Here is a 21,312-nt window from a genome sequence, read left to right as displayed (position 1 = left end):
TTTTAGAATATCCATCTAAAAATCTAATTCCTTGTCCTAATGTGCAACAGTTTATGTAGAAGATATATTTAAAAATTATTATCACTTCTTTTAATATATCACTAAGACAGACAAACATGTATTAAAAAATCAGCCTCCTTTAATATCAATTGTCATTAAATTTTGAGTTAAAAGTTTTAAACAATAATATTGAAGAAGAATTTCAGGATTGAATTCATAACTGATTTAGTAATAATACCTTTTATCATTTCAGGCCTGGAAGACTGCCATAGGGTATGTAATGGAAAAACTTCTATGATTAATGTAACACAGCAAAAGAAACCCGAATATTTTCACTTTTTTGTCTTTCAATATCTAATGATGAAACATATTTTAAACCATGTCACTTACTGAAGCATATGAAAGATTTTTTTTTTTAATTATCATTAAAAATAACACATTAAGATACTTTTAATTGGTAGTGTAACAAACAAAACCAGAGATAAGGTGGTGCTTTACCACTTGAAGATTTACTGAGCTTTCCGGATTTAATTCTTAATTCTCTATAAAACACATTATATTTCATTTTATAGCATATATGTCCTGCAGGAAAGGTCTGTAGGAATGGATATTGTGTAAGAGGTTAGCATAACATGTTCCTTAATTGATTTTGTAGTCTTCTTTGTCGTTTTAACAACACCAAAGTATAAACCATCTTGATTTTGTTATTTGAGAAGAGTTATATAAGAATATAAAATAGAATTGACGTTTCATTGAAGTTTTCTTTCTTTACATTGAAACTGTAAATGTAGTTTTAAATCATTGTAAAAACATTTTGGGTAATTAAAAAATCCCCCCCCCCAAATACTTGTCTTGATAGGTTACTTTTCTGACCAGAATCTCTGGAAGAAGTACATATATACCGCCCTTCTTTCATTACGTGATTTCAACCAAAATCAATCGTCGACTGTACTGAATACAATATTAAAGCAAGAGAACTCTCAGATCTTTTTATTTCAAAGCTTTCGGCATGAGCATCACTAAAGAGACAAAATTTGTCAAAATGCGCATCTGGTGCATCAAAATTAATACCTTATATACATTATGACCCCTTCGTCGAGGCCCCTGCTGGTGGACTGTTAGTCCGCAAGGGTCTCTACAGCCCAGTTGCTAAGTACTTCGGTACTAGCTTAAAAATACGGATATATACAGATATTTAATTGGTAAGATTTTAAAATTTATTTCAAAATTAAGGATTATCTCCCTCATGAATAGCTCTGATCCTTTGACGTATTTGACCCCAGTCTTTGGTACCCCTTTTTTCAACTCTTTAATTTTTTTTTTAATTATATATTTAGGAACTTTTACAGTTTATAAATATATCATTGATTAACAGATAGAAAGTATCACTTGATAACAAATACTTAAAGAAAGTATTTATCGAGAAAAATTCTTTAAAAAGAAATGCATATGTCTTCAAAAAATACACCTAATTAATTCAGAACTTTTAGTGAAAGCCATCATTGCAGAAACAATATATGTTTATCAATGAAGGGCAAGCTGGACTTCGATAGCCTCTGGAAAGGTGTTTTTCCTGTTTATTTTGTCCAAATGTTAAGATTGGAAACCGAAAGTGCATTGCAAATGGCGGATTTCCATAGATGTGTGAGATATCCTGTTGCTTTCAGTGATACGAATACACTGTCCACTGAAATTTAAAAAGGACAACATTGATTTAAAAAGTTACATAAAATACGCCAGAGTGAAAATTACCAACTTTTAATCTTTTATTTGCCAATTTTTGCATGAAGATTCTAATTAAAACAGTTACCCAATTTGGCGCTTAAATTCACAAATAGTCAATGAAAAGTCTAGTTGCAGAAGTTATAGTTTTACTTTTATAAAAGCAAATTGTTTAGTGTGAAGAAATAACATTGTAGTAATAAGACCATTGAAATAAAAAAAAATCATCTTTCATTGCAATTCTTAAATGAATATAGTAGTTCAAAGTAACTTTTCATAGATATATAGCATGTTTAAGAAACTTTGAATATGGAAGAAATCTTATCATATTTATGGCTTTGCAATTGAATTTCAATTCATTAAACTGTGTGACTTTTGTGACTTTCATTACATCGTTATTAAAATCAAATAACAATTGAACACGGAATGTCGTTATTTTCGCTAATCCCTCTCTAAAAACCTTTATAATTTCCCCGCTTAAAAAAACTGGGGGTATATAGTTATGGGGATGTTTGTCCGTACGTCCATAACACTTTGGGGTACCAATCTCTCATCTGCAACCTCTTCTCTATTACTGAGCAAAATTTAATGAAACTCTCAATGAATCTTTATTACATTGTACCATTTGTGCACCTCGCTTTTCTTGTTTCGATTGGACAAATATTTGCGGTTTCCCATAGCAAAACCTGAACATTGTCTTTCTTTCTACAAAATTGGGGGAATCCTTCTTTTGTCAACAACTAATTTTATACCACTGAATAAAATTAAATGTCTTTCACAGAATCTTTCTTACATAGGTAGTGCCATTGTGCACCTACTATTTTTGGTTTTGATCGGACAGATATTTGGGGTTTTCCATTGCAAATCCTTGACATTGCCTTTCTTTCTATAACATTGGGGGTATCCTTCGCCTATCAGCAACTCCTCCTATACCACTGAACAAAATTTAATGAGACTTCTGAGGTATTTTCATTACATAGTGCCATTATACAGATTTTCATATTAATTTCATACGTGCATTTCATATAGTGCTACGAAGTGAGTGCTATTTTTCACAAGTGTCATTTTACAGGTGTTCGATGTTTTATCATGCATGTTATAATGTTAATTTATTAATATATTTTATATAAATTTTACCTTGTGCTTGTGATCCAAGGTACATATTTGCGGAATCGTAATGTAATACCTTTTGCGTAATAGTAAAGAAATGTTTTCAGAATCATAACTTATTTTTGCGGAAAGGAAAGATCAATTTGCTGAAACTTGGGTGCCGTAAAAATGTGTTCTCCTAATTTGATTTTTTTTATCCATTAAATCTTTGCAAACTAGAGGCACTGAGCTCACAAAATGAGACCCCCACTTCCATGTGAGGATAATAATAAAGTCTATTTGTTGTTGTGGGAAAACCCAAATATCTGTTAGATTAAAACATAAAATGATAGTGCATAAAATATCTATCCTAACACAAATGAAACCCTAGCTATAGAACTAAATGAAAAGTTATATATGCTTGTATAATTACTATCACAGCCGTCCTCGGATATATTTGGTGACAGGACATCTCACCAAATGTGTACCCGACAGTTAAAAAAAAATTAATCCTGGCAACGTCGTATTTTGTATATTTCGCATATTTATATTCCTTACACAGAGCGTAAAGTTTCTTTGCCACTCTACGCAAATTGCAAATTGCGGAAACGTAGTGCTTAGGTACAATAATAGTTATTCATTTTTGTGGAAAGGTAACTAACCCTTTTGCGGAATTGGAAAAATGAAATTTTCTCCAAATTTGTAGAAATGAAATGCTTCCTTTTTTTCAAATTTGTTTTACGTAACTTTATACCTGTCTTTATGTATTTCTGTGTGTTTTATGCTGGTGAAAAAATACAAAAAATTCAGAATCCATATATTTTTAGAATATCCATCTAAAAATCTAATTCCTTGTCCTAATGTGCAACAGTTTATGTAAAAGATATATTTGAAATGTATTATCACTTCTTTTAATATATCACTAAGACAGACAAACATGTATTAAAAAATCAGCCTCCTTTAATATCAATTGTCATTAAATTTTGAGTTAAAAGTTTTAAACAATAATATTGAAGAAGAATGTCAGGATTGAATTCATAACTGATTTAGTAATAATACCTTTTATCATTTCAGGCCTGGAAGACTGCCATAGGGTATGTAATAGAAAAACTTCTATGATTAATGTAACACAGCAAAAGAAACCCGAATATTTTCACTTTTTTGTCTTTCAATATCTAATGGTGAAACATATTTTAAACCATGTCACTTACTGAAGCATATGAAAAATTTTTTTTTAATTATCATAAAAAATAACACATCAAGATACTTTTAATTGGTAGTGTAACAAACAAAACCAGAGATAAGGTGGTGCTTTACCACTTGAAGATTTACTGAGCTTTCCGGATTTAATTCTTAATTCTCTATAAAACACATTATATTTCATTTTATAGCATATATGTCCTGCAGGAAAGGTCTGTAGGAATGGATATTGTGTAAGAGGTAAGCATAACATGTTCCTTAATTGATTTTGTAGTCTTCTTTTTCGTTTTAACAACACCAAAGTATAAACCATCTTGATTTTGTTATTTGAGAAGAGTTATATAAGAATATAAAATAGAATTGACGTTTCATTGAAGTTTTCTTTCTTTACATTGAAACTGTAAATGTAGTTTTAAATCATTGTAAAAACATTTTGGGTAATTAAAAAATCCCCCCCCCCCCCAAATACTTGTCTTGATAGGTTACTTTTCTGACCAGAATCTCTGGAAGAAGTACATATATACCGCCCTTCTTTCATTACGTGATTTCAACCAAAATCAATCGTCGACTGTACTGAATACAATATTAAAGCAAGAGAACTCTCAGATCTTTTTATTTCAAAGCTTTCGGCATGAGCATCACTAAAGAGACAAAATTTGTCAAAATGCGCATCTGGTGCATCAAAATTAGTACCTTATATACATTATGACCCCTTCGTCGAGGCCCCTGCTGGTGGACTGTTAGTCCGCAAGGGTCTCTACAGCCCAGTTGCTAAGTACTTCGGTACTAGCTTAAAAATACGGATATATACAGATATTTAATTGCTGTGGTAAGATTTTAAAATTTGTTTCAAAATTAAGGATTATCTCCCTCATGAATAGCTCTGATCCTTTGACGTATTTGACCCCAGTCTTTGGTACCCCTTTTTTCAACTCTTCAAAGTTTTTTTTTTTTTTTTTTAAATTATATATTTAGGAACTTTTACAGTTTATAAATATATCATTGATTAACAGATAGAAAGTAGCACTTGATAACAAATATTTAAGGAAAGTATTTATCGAGAAAAGTTCTTTTTAAAAATAAATGCATATTTTTTTTAAAAAAATACACCTAATTAATTCCGTACTTTTAGTGAAAGCCATCATTGCAGAAACAATATATGTTTATCAATGAAGGGCAAGTTGGACTTCGATAGCCTCTGAAAAGGTGTTTTTCCTGTTTATTTTGTCCAAATGTTAAGATTTGAAACCGAAAGTACATTGCAAATGGCGGATTTTATAGGGGTCTTGTCTTTATACGTCATGCTTTCAATAACAGCCTTTCAGAGACCACTCACTTCCAACTTGGCCTTCATTGATAAACATATATCATTTTTTCAATGATGGTTTTCACTACAGGTACATAATTAAGCATGTGCATTTTTTTTTTTTAAATATGCAATTTTTTTGATTTTTTTTTTTTCTCTCAAAAATATTTTTTTAAATATTTGTTTTTAAGTGATATTTTCTATCTGTTAATCAATGATATATTTATAAACTGTAAAAGTTTTAACTTTATACCTCACATAGTTTTGGAGCTATTGTAAAAATAAATTTTTGGACATCTTGACCTTTGGAAAAACCTTATAAAGATATTCTTGGGATTGTAATTAAGAAGGCGGAAAAAATCAATACGTTTGTTGTGATGGATATACATGAATATATCACCTCAGAGTGTATGAGACAACTCGATTCTGTCTATTATGTAGAGGTAGAAAAACAGGATTTAGTAGCTCTACATTTGAGCATCCAATATAAGGTTAGCGATAAATTGCATATTTTGTACACAACCACTTACTTTCCCTTTGTACATATGCATTGTATATGATGTTGAATATGGGGCGTTAACAAGATAGCCTATAGGGTAAAGCAGTTAGAGAACTGATAGATATAGCCTACCTTGTTAAGGTGGCAGATGAACACCCCATGTCACTGCTTTGTTTAGCACATATTTTATATCTAGTCCTTCCAATGGCCAAAACTTTGTTGCATAATATTTTTACTAGTCAGTACATTTCCCAGGATACAACTGGGTTATAGTTTTGTAATGTTTTTGTATGTATATATATATATATGGGTTTTTTTTAATTTATTGTCATTTATTGGAGGAGTCGTTGTATTTTGTACCTGTTGCAACACATCACATGTTCTTGATTTTGGTGTAATATTCTTATGCGACTTTTTTATATGGTATTATGTTTTTTGCAGCTCTTATGCTTTGTGCTCCTTAATAAATGACCATTTTTATTCTTTATATGGGAGTTGAGTCTTCTTACTTATATGGAATATGGGCAGGCAGGCATAAATAAGGTTTTTGGAATGTTTTTGATTTTTGGAATCAAATACAGAACTTTAGATACGGAAATGCACTCGTTTTTAAGCAAGAATAAAATGACAGCCTTATGTTTGAGTCTGCATTTGCTTTCTAAATATATGAAATTAATAATCAAGTGCCTGAAACACTTTTAAAGGCCAATGCAGCCTCTAAAGAATTCCACCTGGTCGGCCAATTTTTTTCAATGTGGTACGAAATTTGAAAATATAGTTACATGTAACTAATATGATCATTTCCTCGTGCGCATTGTTAAAAAACAACATTCATACATCAAAGACACGTCCGATTAAAAACAAAAATTAAATTTCTGATAGACCCAGAAAATTTCATCCTGGAAATGTTCTCCAAACGAAGTTTGATAACATATTGTTTTTACTCTCTTTCCTCTTCTTAATATTATTATTCTTTTTTTCTACTTTATTCTCCGGTACTTTTTGGTCCGCGCGTGTTTTTTCATAGGACCACTCACCCGATCGACATGAAACCTTTTCAAGGTTAATAGGCATGTTGTGTAGGTGTGCTGAACGAAGGTCATTTTGCGTGCACATGCATGCCGTGCGCGCGCATGCGATGAGTGAAATGACTGATATACTTGATTAAGCCGTTACTTTTCTATTTTTATATTTCTTGATGGATTGCTTTGAAACTCAGAATATAAAGATACATTAGTAGTCTAGACAAGATGACATGGGCAAATTAGCATGAACTCATGCACATGCACGTGCGCTCCGCTCTGATTGGCTGATACAAAAATCTCAATAACTTCCTTGTTTTTTGACAAAATACTTATATTTTATATTTAAAATATAAGTATATATTATCAGGTGCTACAACATGTTATATAGGAAATTTCTTGAAACACGCGCATGCAGGTGTGCTGCAAAATGATTGGCTGAAACTTTAAATGGCTATAACTCCCTTGGTTTTCAATAAAACAGGATGAAAATTATAACATAGATAGGCACACTAGGCTTCTGCATTATGATACTATAAAAATTGAATGCAGATCATGGATGTGTGTGTGTGCTGAATTTTGATTGGCTAATACTTAAATGGTTACATCTCTTTTATTTTTCAATGAAATTCTTGAACATTTAACACAAATGTAAATATTGTGAAACACTATAAGAAAATATATGTGAAAAATATAGAAAACATATATACAAATACATGCACTGAAATTTGATTGGCTATATCGGAGTAGTTTTCCGATAAAATACCTGTAAAGTGTCCATCTATATTACAAAAATATTGCCTTATTTAATGAAGCTTGAAGGGAATGGGGCATCATAAGAGATTGGGGAGCCGTTTGGAGAACATCTGTAACGGTTCCCATTACAATTATCACAAGTTATGTCGCCCCGAACAAAGTCGGGCGACATATTGCTATTGTACGCCTAAAAACTGTGTCCAGGGATTTTTTCGCAGATGGCTGGCACAATCTTCCTGAAACTTTTTACAAAAGACGATCACTAGTTGTACTAGTGCAGTGCAGACTCAGTTTCAAAATGGTTACTGTTGCCATGGAAACGTGCGAAAAGTGAGGAAATTTGTCCGGGAGTGTCCTCTCTGGTGCCTTGAACATTCATCATAAAACTTTATAGAAATGATTATCAGTAATTGTAGCTGTGTTATTCGCATTTAAAATTTTCAAACTTTCAATTGTTGCCATGGAAAGAGAGGAAAAGTGAAAATTCTTTAACTTCGATTTTCTCAGTAACTGCTCAAGCAATCATTTTGAAACTTTAATGCTTGATTCCTTGCATTGTGTCAAGTGATTTCTTTCTTTCTTTCTTTCTTTTTTTTAAACCTGGAATTGGCCGCACACAGTTAGCATAGAAAAAAAAGGTATGCCCACATATATCCTTAGAGGTGGTTTGGCAATCTTGATGAAACTTTACAGAAATTATAATTAGAAACTCTAAGTGTGGAGTCAACATTCAAAATTTTCTACATTTCTACCGTTGCCATGGAAACATACGAAAAGTGAAAATTCTTTAATTTCTATTTTTCTCAGTAACTATGCTAGCAATCTTTTGGAAACTTTGAAGGTATATTTCATATTTCTTCTACTGAATCAAATTGTTTTCCGCAAAAAAATTGGAGCAGGTCCGTCGCTTTAGGCACCGATAAGAAGTTATATTTTGGTTCACCTTGGTTTTGTACTCGAGTGTTCTCGTAGATGGCTTTCAAAATCTTCATGAAACTTTACAGAAATAAAAATCAACAACCCTAGTAGTGCATGGGATATCTATTTTTTCAGAGTTTGTCGCTGAAGCCAGGTAAGGAACAAATGATTTAAGAAAAGTCGCGGTCACGTGACCATTGTATGCTATCAGATTTTTTTTTTTTTTTAAATCATTTTCCCACTTTTTCCTCCGACATTTTTGTTATTGGAGATTTTTTTTTATATTTATGGAGCTATAAGTCTATCTACAGATTTAATACACATATTTGCAGGTTCTTAGTACAAAAACGTTGTACATACGTTTATTTCTGATTTTTTTTTTATCAACTTATAAATTATTCACGTTATGTTTATTACTAAATAGAAGTTGTCAAGTTACAGTTAATGTGCTATTGTAATACATATTTGATATGAGTGCAGAATGAACCTCTTTGATGAGGAAAAATGGCTATTTGTTTATTTCTACCCTGTTAAACACTACAAATCATCCACCTTTTTTTAAGGTCTTCCGTCTTCATGGAAGTCCTTATAGTGATTCTACAGTTTCTTATTATTATTAAGGTCTTTCGTCTTCAGGGAAGACTTAAAAGTGATTCTACTGTTTCTTCTTCTTATTATTATTTTTCTGACCATCTAATTTTGTGCACACGATTTCTCGAAGACTACTGGATTGATTTTAATGAAATTTGCAGGAACAGTATGTTGTAATCTGAAGTTATCTTATCCAAGAGAATTTTTGGAAATTCCTTTCCGGTGCCAAGTTACGGACCATTGTCTCAATTTAAAATGACATTTTGTCCGAGGATAATCTCAAGAACGGTAAAACATATTAGTGTGAAACTTTCAGGGATTATAAATGGTGATTAATACTATCCAGGATATGACTTTTCCTTCATCGTCAGTACTTCCGGTCGTTACCAAATGCGAATTTAAAAAGTCAATTTTTTTAATACTTTTTTGTTTTTCAATATTTTTCTTTGATATTAGTAGGGTTAATAGAGGCCTTTCTGAAAATGCTTAATATATAATTTGTTTTAAAATTGATTAATCCAAACTGTAGATATTCACATTTCTAATTTTAATCCAAAATGGCGGCTGTCTCCGTAAACTCCTTTGAGCAGATCCGAGTGTACGGGGTCAGCCGAGCGTTTGTTTAAATGAAACTAACATAAGAATCAATGAAATGTGAAGGAATTGGATTGTCACTTCGCAATTACGTTGCAATTCTGTTTCGAACTAGAGTTTTAATTCGAGCTTTCCTCAAACGTCTACTACAATTGCTTTTGTCTGTATCTCAAAGTAGAAAACGGCATGACTACAAGTGGAAATGCGATAACTACAACCTTTTGTTTTGCACCATGGAAAAACTTATCCTAAACCATGGTTATAAGTAATAGCTTTTCAAGAAACCTGCCTGACTAAAGCAATCAATATTTAAAGTCAGTATTATATATGTGGCATATGTTTCCCTATGCTGGCTTGTGTCATATTACTAAATGAATAGAAAACAACAAAAAATAAGAATTTTTTTTTTTGAAAGAATGTTTAGTGTAGTTGATATGAATATATTTTTTTTCTAAAAGATGTTGTTATTGAACATAAATGGTATCAGTTTCCTTGACCGTCTCAGGGCGAGACATAATTTTCGGCGAAACATTCTAGTCTTTTTATGAATGTGTAGTTAATCGGTACAGTCCACTTTAAGGGTAAACAGGAAAATAAAATTTGTTCAAAATCTTAGCGAATTCATTGATTTAGTGTTACTTGCCCATATACAATATGTTATATGTTCAATGTCATCAATATACTTTTAATAGCGATTCTCTGTAACCACTTAAAATTCTTTGCCACGCATGATCACCGATTTTAATGAAACTTTGATATAGTTGTAACTTTTATATTTTTTGATAAAATGTTTTGATATTCAAAATATTTAGATATATTGAAAGTGTAGACAAGATGACAGGGTCATCATACAAATGCATGCAAATGCACGTGTGTGCAATGCGTAAAATGAAAAAAATATACTTGATATAGCCGTAACTTTTATATAATTGATGAAATGGTTTGATGCTCATAATATATATGTATATTAAAAGTGTAGACTGGATGACATGGACCTTATGCACATACATGCTCGAGCGCGCGTGTGTAATGTAAAATGACATATATAATTGAAAAAGTCGTAATTTTTATATTTTTTAATAAAAAATGCTTTGAAACTAAGAATATAAAGGTGTATTAAAAGTGTACATAAGTTGACATGGTCATCTTGCACATGTACATGCACATACGTGCGCGTGTATAAGTAAAACGACCAATATACTTCATTGCCTTATATAATGAAGCTCACAGGGAATAAGACTTTGAAAGGAAATAGGGGAGCGTTTGGGGAACATCTGTAACGGTCCCCGTTACAATTAACAGGGATGATGCATCATAAAAATATTTCTAGGGGTGTCCTTCACTTTTCCAAAATACACTTCCGTTCGCGAGTTTTGGAGAAATTTGTATTTTTTAAATGGAATTTTGTCCGATAATTTTATCGAGATCGGCTACAGGTATGAAAGTGAAACTCACGGACATGATAGAGCATCACATGTAGATATGCCGATCGACCTTTATTTTTCGTCGATCTTACTTCCGGTCGCAATCGGAAGTGAATTAAAAAACCAATTGTTCAACTTTTTTTGTTTTTCAATAATTTTCTATGAAATTTATTTGCTAAATAAAGAGTCTCATAAAAAGATTAAATTTATAATTTGTTTTAAAATTGATCAACCCATACTCTAGATATTCATCATTTTTCACTTCGAAGCGGTGGTCCTCGCTAGTACAATGGTTATGATGTTGGATTTTCATGTGGGGACCCCGGTATAATCCCCAGAATGTCCGTAATTCGATTTTTTTTTATTTACCTTTTTCAGCTTAAATCTATGATATTTTAATTTTAAAATGATATCTGGTATTTTTGCCGTTCTAATTTTGTGATATTTGATCAATATAACATTTTATTACATTTCATGTAGGAATACAGCTACAGTTACCTTGAATACATAAAGTAAAACTGTAACCTTTTGAGTAAGGAATCAACTTCTCTGATGGCATGATATGGCCGATTCAAACTGGAGGCAATATTTTCTTTCTCGTTTCCTCCCTCATTTTTCAGCTAAAAATGACATTTCTGTTGTGTACTTTTCACCGATGTTTTAAAGGTTTGTTTTTTACGAATTCTATTGAAAAAAAACTTGTAATAATCATGGTCTGTTTTTGAAAACCTGTAGTACTTGAATACATAAGAAAATTCGACATTCAGTTATGTTTCATATGAGGTATTGCAGCATATTATTTCCATCGAAGAGTCGGTCGGAAGACCACTTGTTGCCTGGGCAAGAAGCACGCATCTAGTTATTTTTCTTCTTCTTCCTGGGTACTTTTTTTGTCCGTTAGTGATCTCGTAAACTGCTTATCCGATTAAGGTAAAATCTTTTTAGGGTGAATAGGTATGTTATGTAGATTTACGGAAAGAAGGTCAATTTACGCCCACGTGCATGCATGTGCGTGTGCATGAAATCTGTTAAATTACAAATATACTTGATATAGCCTTAACTTTATTTATTTATTTATTTATTTATTTATCTATTTATTTTTTTTTTTCGGGGGGGGGGGGGTAAATGGTTTGATACTCAGAATATAAAGACATTGTAAAAGCGTAAACAAGATGACATGGTCTCATGCACATGCTTGCACGAGCGCGAGTGCAATGCGTTAAATGACAAATATATTTGCTATAGCTGTTACTTTTATATTTTGTGATGAAATGCTTTGATATTCAAAATGTTTAGATATATTAAAAGTGTCGAAAAGATGACATAGTCATCATGCACATGCATGCACGTGCGAGCGCAATGCGTAAAATGAGAAATATACTTGATATAGCCATATCTTTAACATTTTTTATGAAATGCTTTGAAACTAAGAATATAAAGATGTATCAAAAGTGTAAAAAAGTGGACATGCTCACTGGTAAATGAAGAAAAAGAATGAAGGATATTAATATCAAAATCTATGTCTTACAAAAATAAAAGTATGTTTGATGCAGTCTTATTCGTTTGGATTGTATGAAATAATTTGATTTATATAAGAAAAGTTGCAACAGCAAAGGAATAGTTTAAAACTTATTTTGGAAATCATTGGGAATTCATGGATATTAAACAAACAAACGGATACTAAGCATAACACCCACCTTCCCCCAACAAAATCTCACACACACACACACACACACACACAGAGAGAGAGAGAGAGAGAGAGAGAGAGAGAGAGAGAGAGAGAGAGAGAGAGAGAGTATAAATCAATAAATCAACATCATTTTATGTTTATTTCAAAGATTTCAAAAATTAACATACTGATCATCAAATTGTAAAGGTACACAGACAGTCACAACAACAAATGGTTACAATGGCAAGGCAATGACGCCTGAAGTGGCAGAGGTCAAATACTACTTTTGGCCAGGTTGCAGAGGTCAGATGTGTGTAATCTTTAAACACGGTTATATAAATGAATGCCTAAGAGACTTCTTTAGTCAACATCAGTTGCAGATGAAAATAAGAACCGTATCGGAGGAAACTATACGTGCTGAAAATAGCTTTATATCTGTGGGATGGGTAGATATTTCTTTCAACCTCAATAAAAAGTTTAAATTTAACTGCTTCATTGATGTTGAATGATTGAAATTTTGTATTTGTTTACAGTTCTTACGTTAATGAACCAAAAAACTCATCACCAGTAGTTGGACTCCTTTATCATTGACCAAGCCAGGTACATGTGTACAACACAAAATTATATCGTTAACTACTGCTCCGTGACGTTCTACAACGTCATCATTTTTTAGCCATTCTCACAATGAGGACTATCTATCTTCTGAATTTGATTTCTTTTCAACGAAGCAAAGTATAAAGCCATAATTTGGAATAGAATATGTATTGATGTAACAATTCTTAATTTGCACGTCTAGGTGTTTTTTTTTTTTTTTTTTTTTTTTTTTTTTTGTGTATGGTTTTTGTTCCATTTCACAGAGGAAATGACTACAGACATTATTTAGAGTATTGTATGTAAATCTCTAAATTTGGACATGCTCCGTGATCAGATTTTTGCAGTTTTTAATTCTGGATAAGTTTGAAATAAATCACATTATTTTAAAAAGTTTTAATATACATCATTCGATTTTATAGATAAAACATTTCTACCATTTATGAAAATAATGTAACGTTAAGTAAAAAAGTTATGACAGAAGTCTGCGAACTTTCCAAACAGCCTCGTATATATAAACTGTAGAAACATAATTTTTAGCGGGGATAAAATTTCGCTAATTTGTCATCTAAAATAGTTTCATTGGCATTTGATTTTATTGTTTTGAAAGTGTGTGTGTGTACATGTACATATAATGAACTTAGTTTTTAGGAAAACTGATTTGAAATCTACGACTGAAATATAATTGCTTTATTTGATGTTTAGAGGGAGCATTACAGCAAGTGCTTATAGTTTTCAAATCAACATCTCTCTGTCCGTCCAGCGATATAATTTCTCTGGCTAATGATTGTTATTGTGTGTACTTCCCTTGAATATTTACTCTTTATATGTTTTGTTAGTTATTTGTTGTTTTACGTCCCTCTAGAGAATTTTTCACTCACTTTATTTATTTTATGCAAATTTATACTTATACTCGGCACTCAGGACCATTGAGCAGTTAGGGATCTTTGTCGTGCCAACACTTACTGCGACAGTGGACCTAGGTTTATACCAAAGACTGGTCTTAAGGTCCCGCAGTGGATTTGAACCCGCGACGAAAAGGTCAGCTTCTTTCTCCGCGACTCTAAAGCGGACGCTCTAACCACTGTGCCACGCGGGCGACCTATTTATAAAGCTTCTTCGGAATTAATGCATTACAGCAAACCTTTTTACCGTCTTCATCACTTTATGTTCATACAACGTTATTTATTTTCCCCTGGTAAGTATAATTTAAAGGATACATTTTCCTATACATCGGAAATCATCCCCAAAGATCTTTTGCCGTATAGGAAAAACGTTCTCCAACATTCCGGACAATTCGGAATTAAATACATGTATAAGCAATATGTTATGTTGATTGTTGATAACAATGAAATTAAACTTCATGAATGCATGCACAAGATTCCGAGTCATTGAAATTTCTTATGCTAAACTAAGAATATACTTGAGGACTGCTAACCTCAAATTACATGTAATTATCGTAAAAATGGAACTTGGATAGATTATCGTCACAAAGTTTAAATTCACACAAGTAAAAGCTTTTCAAAAATCTTGCCTGACTAATTAATCAATATCTATGGAAGGTATAAGCAAAAGAGGTGCTAAACGTTTCCGTCATCAAGGAGCGACATAGTTGCGATACTTCATTACATAATCTTGATGTACAATTGCATCGCCATAGGAACCGGGGGAGGGGACACGGGGGAGTCGTGCCCCCCCCCCCCCCCCCCTAATTTTGCCGATATATAGAATACTATAGAAAACATAGCTGCTATATGCTTGTGCCCCCTCAATAATAATGTCTGATGACTTTTTTTTATGCTTGTCAAGGAATTTTGGTAGTTCATAGTGCCTCCCCCCAACTGAAAATGTATGGTTCTGACCCCTCAAAGTGAAATTCCTACGGGCCTGAATTGACTTTCTCAAGTGTCATAACCAAATACTACAGATTAACGAATATCTAAGACATGCCACTATTTGGTGATCATTTATTAGTTAGCCCACGGGCTGCCTAGTTACGTTGGGATGAAACTGCAAGTGCCCTAGCGTAGATTATAATTCTGGGGAAAATAGCTCATTGATTTGTTTTAAAGAAATTCATATTACATGTACTCTCTTACCAGAGGGCGCCCTTCTTCATGCACACTCTCGTCAGTGATAAATTGATGAGACGGTCTCTATTTATAGACTTGTCTCTTTTCTGTCGTTTTCAACGACGAAGTAAATTATGAACACTTTTAAATGGGAAAGTTGTCTTAAAGTGTTTGAGACAAAATTAAATGCTTCAATGCTGCTCTAGAACTCAAAGTAAATGGCCTGTACAGTTTATAGCTAGAGCAAAACAAGATACTAATAACACCCCTCCCCCCCCCCCCCCTCCGGACAAAACTCACGCGATGATGGTCTTACCATATACATGTATTATAAATGAGTTTAAAATACATCTTTTTGTAGGCCCTACAGTTTTAAAATTGTTCAGTTTTTCTTTTCAATCGATTTCAGGACCTTTTTCATAATTTATAATAACGTGCTTTTTTTATAAATGAAAACCAGTACAGATCATGATGTCTTCTTCATTTTGCCGATTCTTTACTTAGAACCTTACGGGAGTGAACCCATTCCTCTACGGGTACTGACCTACACTGTTGTCACTGTATTAAGAGGAAACCCTTGTTCATCACAAAGCATGAAATAATATGCTACTGGCTGACTTTCTAAGCTTTTTAAAAAGCCTATCCTTGTAACGTACTTTATTAATAAATGTAATATTGAAAGAAAAGATGGAAAACAGACTGAATCAAGAAGGGATGTCCCATTTACATTGGATGGAGTTTGTTTATAATTGGACTAGTCCACTTATAGGATAAATAGTAAGAATAATCAGCAAATCCATTGCTTTTTAAATGTTACCTGCCCATATACAATGTGTGTTTTTATAAAAAAAAAATGAGATAAAATTTACTGTTAATAAAAAAATCTGAAGCTTAAGAATCAGGTTAAAAGAATAAACTTTATTTATTTCCATAAAAGTTATCACACCCATTCAATAGAACAATCCAAGAAAAAGGCGCGAAGATAATTTACATGGGACATTTGGCGCGAAATGATTGTTTCACCCCTTTTGTAGAAGGCAAATGGACTGATCCAGTAGTTTAGAAACGCAGAAAAAAATGTTACACGGACATGTCCATACAAAGGATTGCAAAGAATAAGCATGTGCATGCAAAAAACTGAAGGAATTAAACACATCATTAAATTGCATCAGTAATATGATTCTTTCTTCTGTAAACTGTTTTTCTTTAAATGCAGGTAACAAATTCCGTTGTAAATCAGCTTGCACGAAATCTAGTTCATTAAGAATGATCGCTTAGTTTCGGATCTTGGAAAAATTAATCCTTATACTGTCTGACGCACGTGACGTCAGGCAATTAACTGTAGCTTATGCAATAAAAAGTTGCATACGCGCTCTCCAATTTTCCTTATAAACCGTTTAGATATAATATGCTGTAACTCTTGAAAAGAACTGCGGCAGAGCAATGTATAAAAAAAAGCATACAATATAAATGTCAGGAACATTTTGTTGTTATTGTACATATCTTCGGGAAGGTTAGTTGTAAGAATTACCAGGGGTGGTTACTCTATGTCACTAGAAAATATTCTTTCTCAAGTGAAGTTTTTTTTTTTTTTTTTTTTTTTTTTTTTTTTACAATCATCATAATTATTCAATATACATATAGCTAACAAGTTAAATTAAATGTTTGAAACATCCAGGAATTTAGAAAAATGTTTCGCTTTTATATTATCACTCTTTAGCACTGGGAGATGTGTCTAAGTAATTACATTGCATTAACAGAAAAAGGAAATCAATCTATTTCTATGCAACGAAAATTACACCATAAAAATAAGGTGATGGCATAAATATATGCAGTGCTTTGAGACACGATGCATAATAAGTCAGTAATCATTGGTATGTTTATTTTAAGCATATTTACCTTTCTGCATGCTTTTTGTGCATGTTTAAGGGAATCTCCAATATGTGAAATGTATGTATTCCAATTAATTAAATCGACCTAGATTGGTAAACCAAACGAAAATCGTTTGAATAAAAAATCATAATGTTCGCAAGCGTTGATGAAGACCATATTAAATGTTTAATCGAAGAAAAAGATTCAAAGAGTACACAGAGGACCATAAAAAGGTCGGTGAATTTATTCAGGTCATTCCTGACCCAGAAAAACATCAACCAAGAGTTTGAGAGTTTCTCGAAGGATCAACTAAATGAAAATTTGAGACTTTTTTCCGTGTCGATCAGATCAAAATCCGGGGATAATTTGAAGGTAACTTCCCTTCAGAGCATTAAGTATGGACTTTCCAAATACTTGAAAGAAACATGCAAAATTGATATCAATGATCCAGAATTTAGCGACTGCAAAAAAGTATTCAAGGCAAAAGTTACGGACATGAAAAAAAGGGATATGGCTCCATCGTCCACAAACCTCCGATTACTCAAGAGGACCTGAGAAAACTTTACAACTCAGACAGAGTAGTATTTAACATTAATACACCATGTGGCCTGCAGATGAAAGTCTGGTTTGATGCTATGTTTTATATGTGTCGAACGGGGCGAGAAAATTTAAGATACATAACAAAATCAACATTTGGAGTCAACACAGATTCCCGTGGGCGACAGTTTGTATTCCAAGCTGTTGAGGAGGCTGATAAAAATCACAGGTAACACTTATGAACCAATATACATTTATATTTATATACTTCTGATTCCTGCTGAGCCGCCTGTTCTGCTGATCCTGCAGCGGCAAGTACAGGTCTTGTCCTCTTGCCCCTGACCGGTCTTTTGGACCCCGTTGTTTCATTCATCTACAATATTTATTTGAGAGCTATTAACATTATCAATAAAAATATTTCAGAGCTCTAAACAAGACCAATGAAGGCACCAATAGAATTTTTTTTTTAATTCTTCATATAAATATACACTCCATGAAGTTTAACATCATTGGATACTTCTAAAATCTAAATCATTTAATACCCAATCAATATTGGTAGTAAAATTCTAGCTAGCCTTACAGCTACATTTATAAGCAATTATGATACTTCACCAGATAAGAATAACAGTGGAGTGTATTATAACTGTGTCTAAAATTATAGCATTTCTGTTATATATTTAATTATGCTCTATAAATGCGAGGTGATTATACATGCAGAATTCCAAAAATATCTACATATTTGACAATTTTATAGATAAGAAACCTCTAGAAATCTCAACAATATTGGAATGTATGTATCTTAATGCAGGATATTGCTTGAGTAAACCCCGACCATATAGGGGTGCAAAACCTGCTATAATTCAAACCCCGACCATATAGGGGTGCAAGATCCTGCTAAAACTAAACCCCGACCATATAGGGGTGTAAAATCCTGCCAAAATTAAAATTTATAGTTAGTTTTAAATAAGCTGTTAATAAATAATACACAAGATCCAATTAAACAACCCCAACTTTACGGGGGTGTCATAAATGTATAAATTAAATGATATAGTAATTATATGGCTATATGCATCAATATATTAGATTGCATTAAATCACCACTGCATATGTGGATTTTCAAAATAAAGAGATAAAAGTTGTAAAATGTATCATTAGACTAAATATAAATGCTGCACAAACATGTACCCACCATTATTGATAGACTTTATCAAGGAAACAATAACAGCTCTCAAATTATTATAATATTTCTTATTTCCCTGATTATTCAAATGGACCCCATCAGCCAGAAATGCCGTCCTCTGATTATTTGGACACCAGAAACCTGATAGGCGAAAGAATGCTGCTCCCTCTACATTCTGCAAGTAATTGGACATGCGTCTATTTAATTCATCAACTATCTTGTTAAACCACTCTGTGTCCACATGAAACCTGATACGTCTTGTCGGGGGAATTCTATGCAATGTCTGAAGCACCACTACTTTTTTCACATCTTCCGCATCACGGAAATAAATTACAAAGTCCGCAAGTTCATGAAAAATGTCTTCCACTGATGTGTTTCTCCGACACAAATCGTTTGATACAGCTTGTAACAAAACAACATCTGGACGCAGGTTTCGTACATAACGAGTGCCTTGCGCGCGAATTTGAGCCAGTGACGCTCCCCCATAACCTAAATAGAAAATCTGTAGCTCCTCTGAATTAAGATTTAAATTCGGCGTCACCCGATGATCAGAACTAATTGATACAAAGTTCTCAAATCTGCGTATAAATGAATGCCCCAGAATAAGGACTTTTAATGTCATTCTATCCTCAGCATCACCGCATGATGTACAGTCACAGATACCACAAAGTGCGACGATTAAATTCAAGCCTTTCTAACTAGGAAAATCATGTTATTGTTCGCACATATTACTTACAGTGTCTATAAACCGTATCCATGAAACAGAATAATGCACAAAAGTGGAAATAATTTTGCTGAACGGTGGGTCAAAACATTTTCAGACAAAGTGTGCAGACTAGAGATAAACAATGATCACGTGATAAGTTCAAGTTACCGATATAAACCTAGGTTGAGTGTGGCATTAAAATATCCGGAAAGAATACATAACAATACAATTAATCGATAGATATCCGGAAAGAATACATAACAATACAATGAATCGATAGATGGTATAAATTACTTTATGTTGCACATAAATACAAATATATTACATTTGAAATTTCACTTAAAAATAAATTTATATTTTCTTAAAATATTGTAGTGTTGATGGAACCCCTGATGACACTATTGGTGAGGGAAGAATATACGCGCAGCCAGGAAATGTGATGTTTCCTGAAATACTTAGATAAACTGCACCCCAAGATTGATGCTCTATGGCAGCGTCCTTTGGATTCATATCTTGAGTCAAACAGGGTGTGGTATTGTCGTGCAGCTATAGGAAAGAACATTCTGGGAACCATGATGTCAGCGATCTCCAAACTTGGGAATTTTTCCAACATGTACACAAACCATTCCATCAGAGCTACCGCCATAACAGCTCTTAATGATGCGGGGATAGAATCACGGCATATTATGAGAGCATCAGGCCATAAAAGTGAAGCTTCAATTAGAAGTTATGCTTGTCGACTCAGTGATCCAAAGAAACGGGAAATGTCAGACTGTTTAAGTGGAATTCTAGGATCACGAGATGATCAGAAAGAGAATGAAAACGTTGCTTTAAAAGATATAACTATGGAGGAACTCGATGCTATATTTAATGACAGTACATTTTCAGAAGTTCCCACAAACCAAGAGAAATCGGTGGAATCTCCACAGCCACTAAATTTCTTAAACTTAAATTCAGTACCCGCCAATGTCAGTTCAATGGGCATTAATGTATACCCATCTCTCAATAACTATGTGGTTCATTTCAACTTTGTGCCCCCAAAGTAAATAGTGAACTTCTTTGAACTGATCCTTAATATTATGTTCCATTCAAACTGTGATATCCATTTGTTCTGAGACATCCATTTGTTCTGAGATATCCATTTGTTGAGTTAATGTTATATGTTATACGATGTTTATTTAATTAAAAACATGGTGTTATGTGATATTCATTTCTTTCAACACAGTGTTCTGTGATATTAATTGAATTCAGTTGACTTATGATTAAAGAAAGACATTTTTAAAAAAAAAGTAAACTTAAGTTGTTTCATTTTGATACATACACTGTGAAACATTTTATATATAACATTCAGTATAATATAATAAATATTGCATGCTAGCTAGGGTAACATTGGAAATTGTCACCCCAAGAAAACCATTGTTGACCGAGGCTTCGCCGAGGTCAACAATGGTTTTCGAGGGTGACAATTTCCAATGTTACCCTAGCTAGCATGCAATATTCATATACTATGTTACTAAACTGCTAAAAGTCAATCAAAATGAGTGCATTAAAGTTATGGTATGCA

The 21,312-nt window shown here is 32.8% G+C and overlaps 1 protein-coding gene, 1 long non-coding RNA gene and 1 pseudogene across 2 annotated transcripts; 2 read left to right on the top strand and 1 right to left on the bottom strand.

Annotated features, from left to right (window-relative positions):
* The first annotated feature begins 251 nt into the window (after positions 1-251).
* LOC133200429 (uncharacterized) lies at positions 252-4,254 on the top strand. The gene is made up of 4 exons (XR_009722936.1): positions 252-273; positions 573-621; positions 3,886-3,905; positions 4,203-4,254. It is a non-coding gene; the product is annotated as an uncharacterized LOC133200429 (long non-coding RNA).
* A 13,221-nt stretch (positions 4,255-17,475) lies between these two features.
* Positions 17,476-20,895, top strand: LOC133200618 (uncharacterized; annotated as a pseudogene).
* LOC133200619 (uncharacterized) lies at positions 18,105-19,715 on the bottom strand. Its single transcript, XM_061336408.1, has 2 exons — positions 19,052-19,715; positions 18,105-18,235 (listed from the first exon to the last, which is right to left on the bottom strand). Exons 1-2 carry the CDS (start codon positions 19,662-19,664, stop codon positions 18,228-18,230), a joined length of 621 nt encoding a protein of 206 aa, XP_061192392.1. The 5' UTR covers positions 19,665-19,715; the 3' UTR covers positions 18,105-18,227.
* Positions 20,896-21,312: the final 417 nt, after the last annotated feature.

The sequence above is a fragment of the Saccostrea echinata genome, unplaced genomic scaffold (assembly GCF_033153115.1).
Source record: "Saccostrea echinata isolate AGI-Se365-2 ecotype Australia unplaced genomic scaffold, CSIRO_AGI_Sech_v1 ptg000040l, whole genome shotgun sequence".
Classification (NCBI taxonomy): domain Eukaryota; kingdom Metazoa; phylum Mollusca; class Bivalvia; order Ostreida; family Ostreidae; genus Saccostrea; species Saccostrea echinata.
Note: the sequence above shows the minus strand (reverse complement) of the source record. Positions and strands in the feature narration are given on the sequence as shown.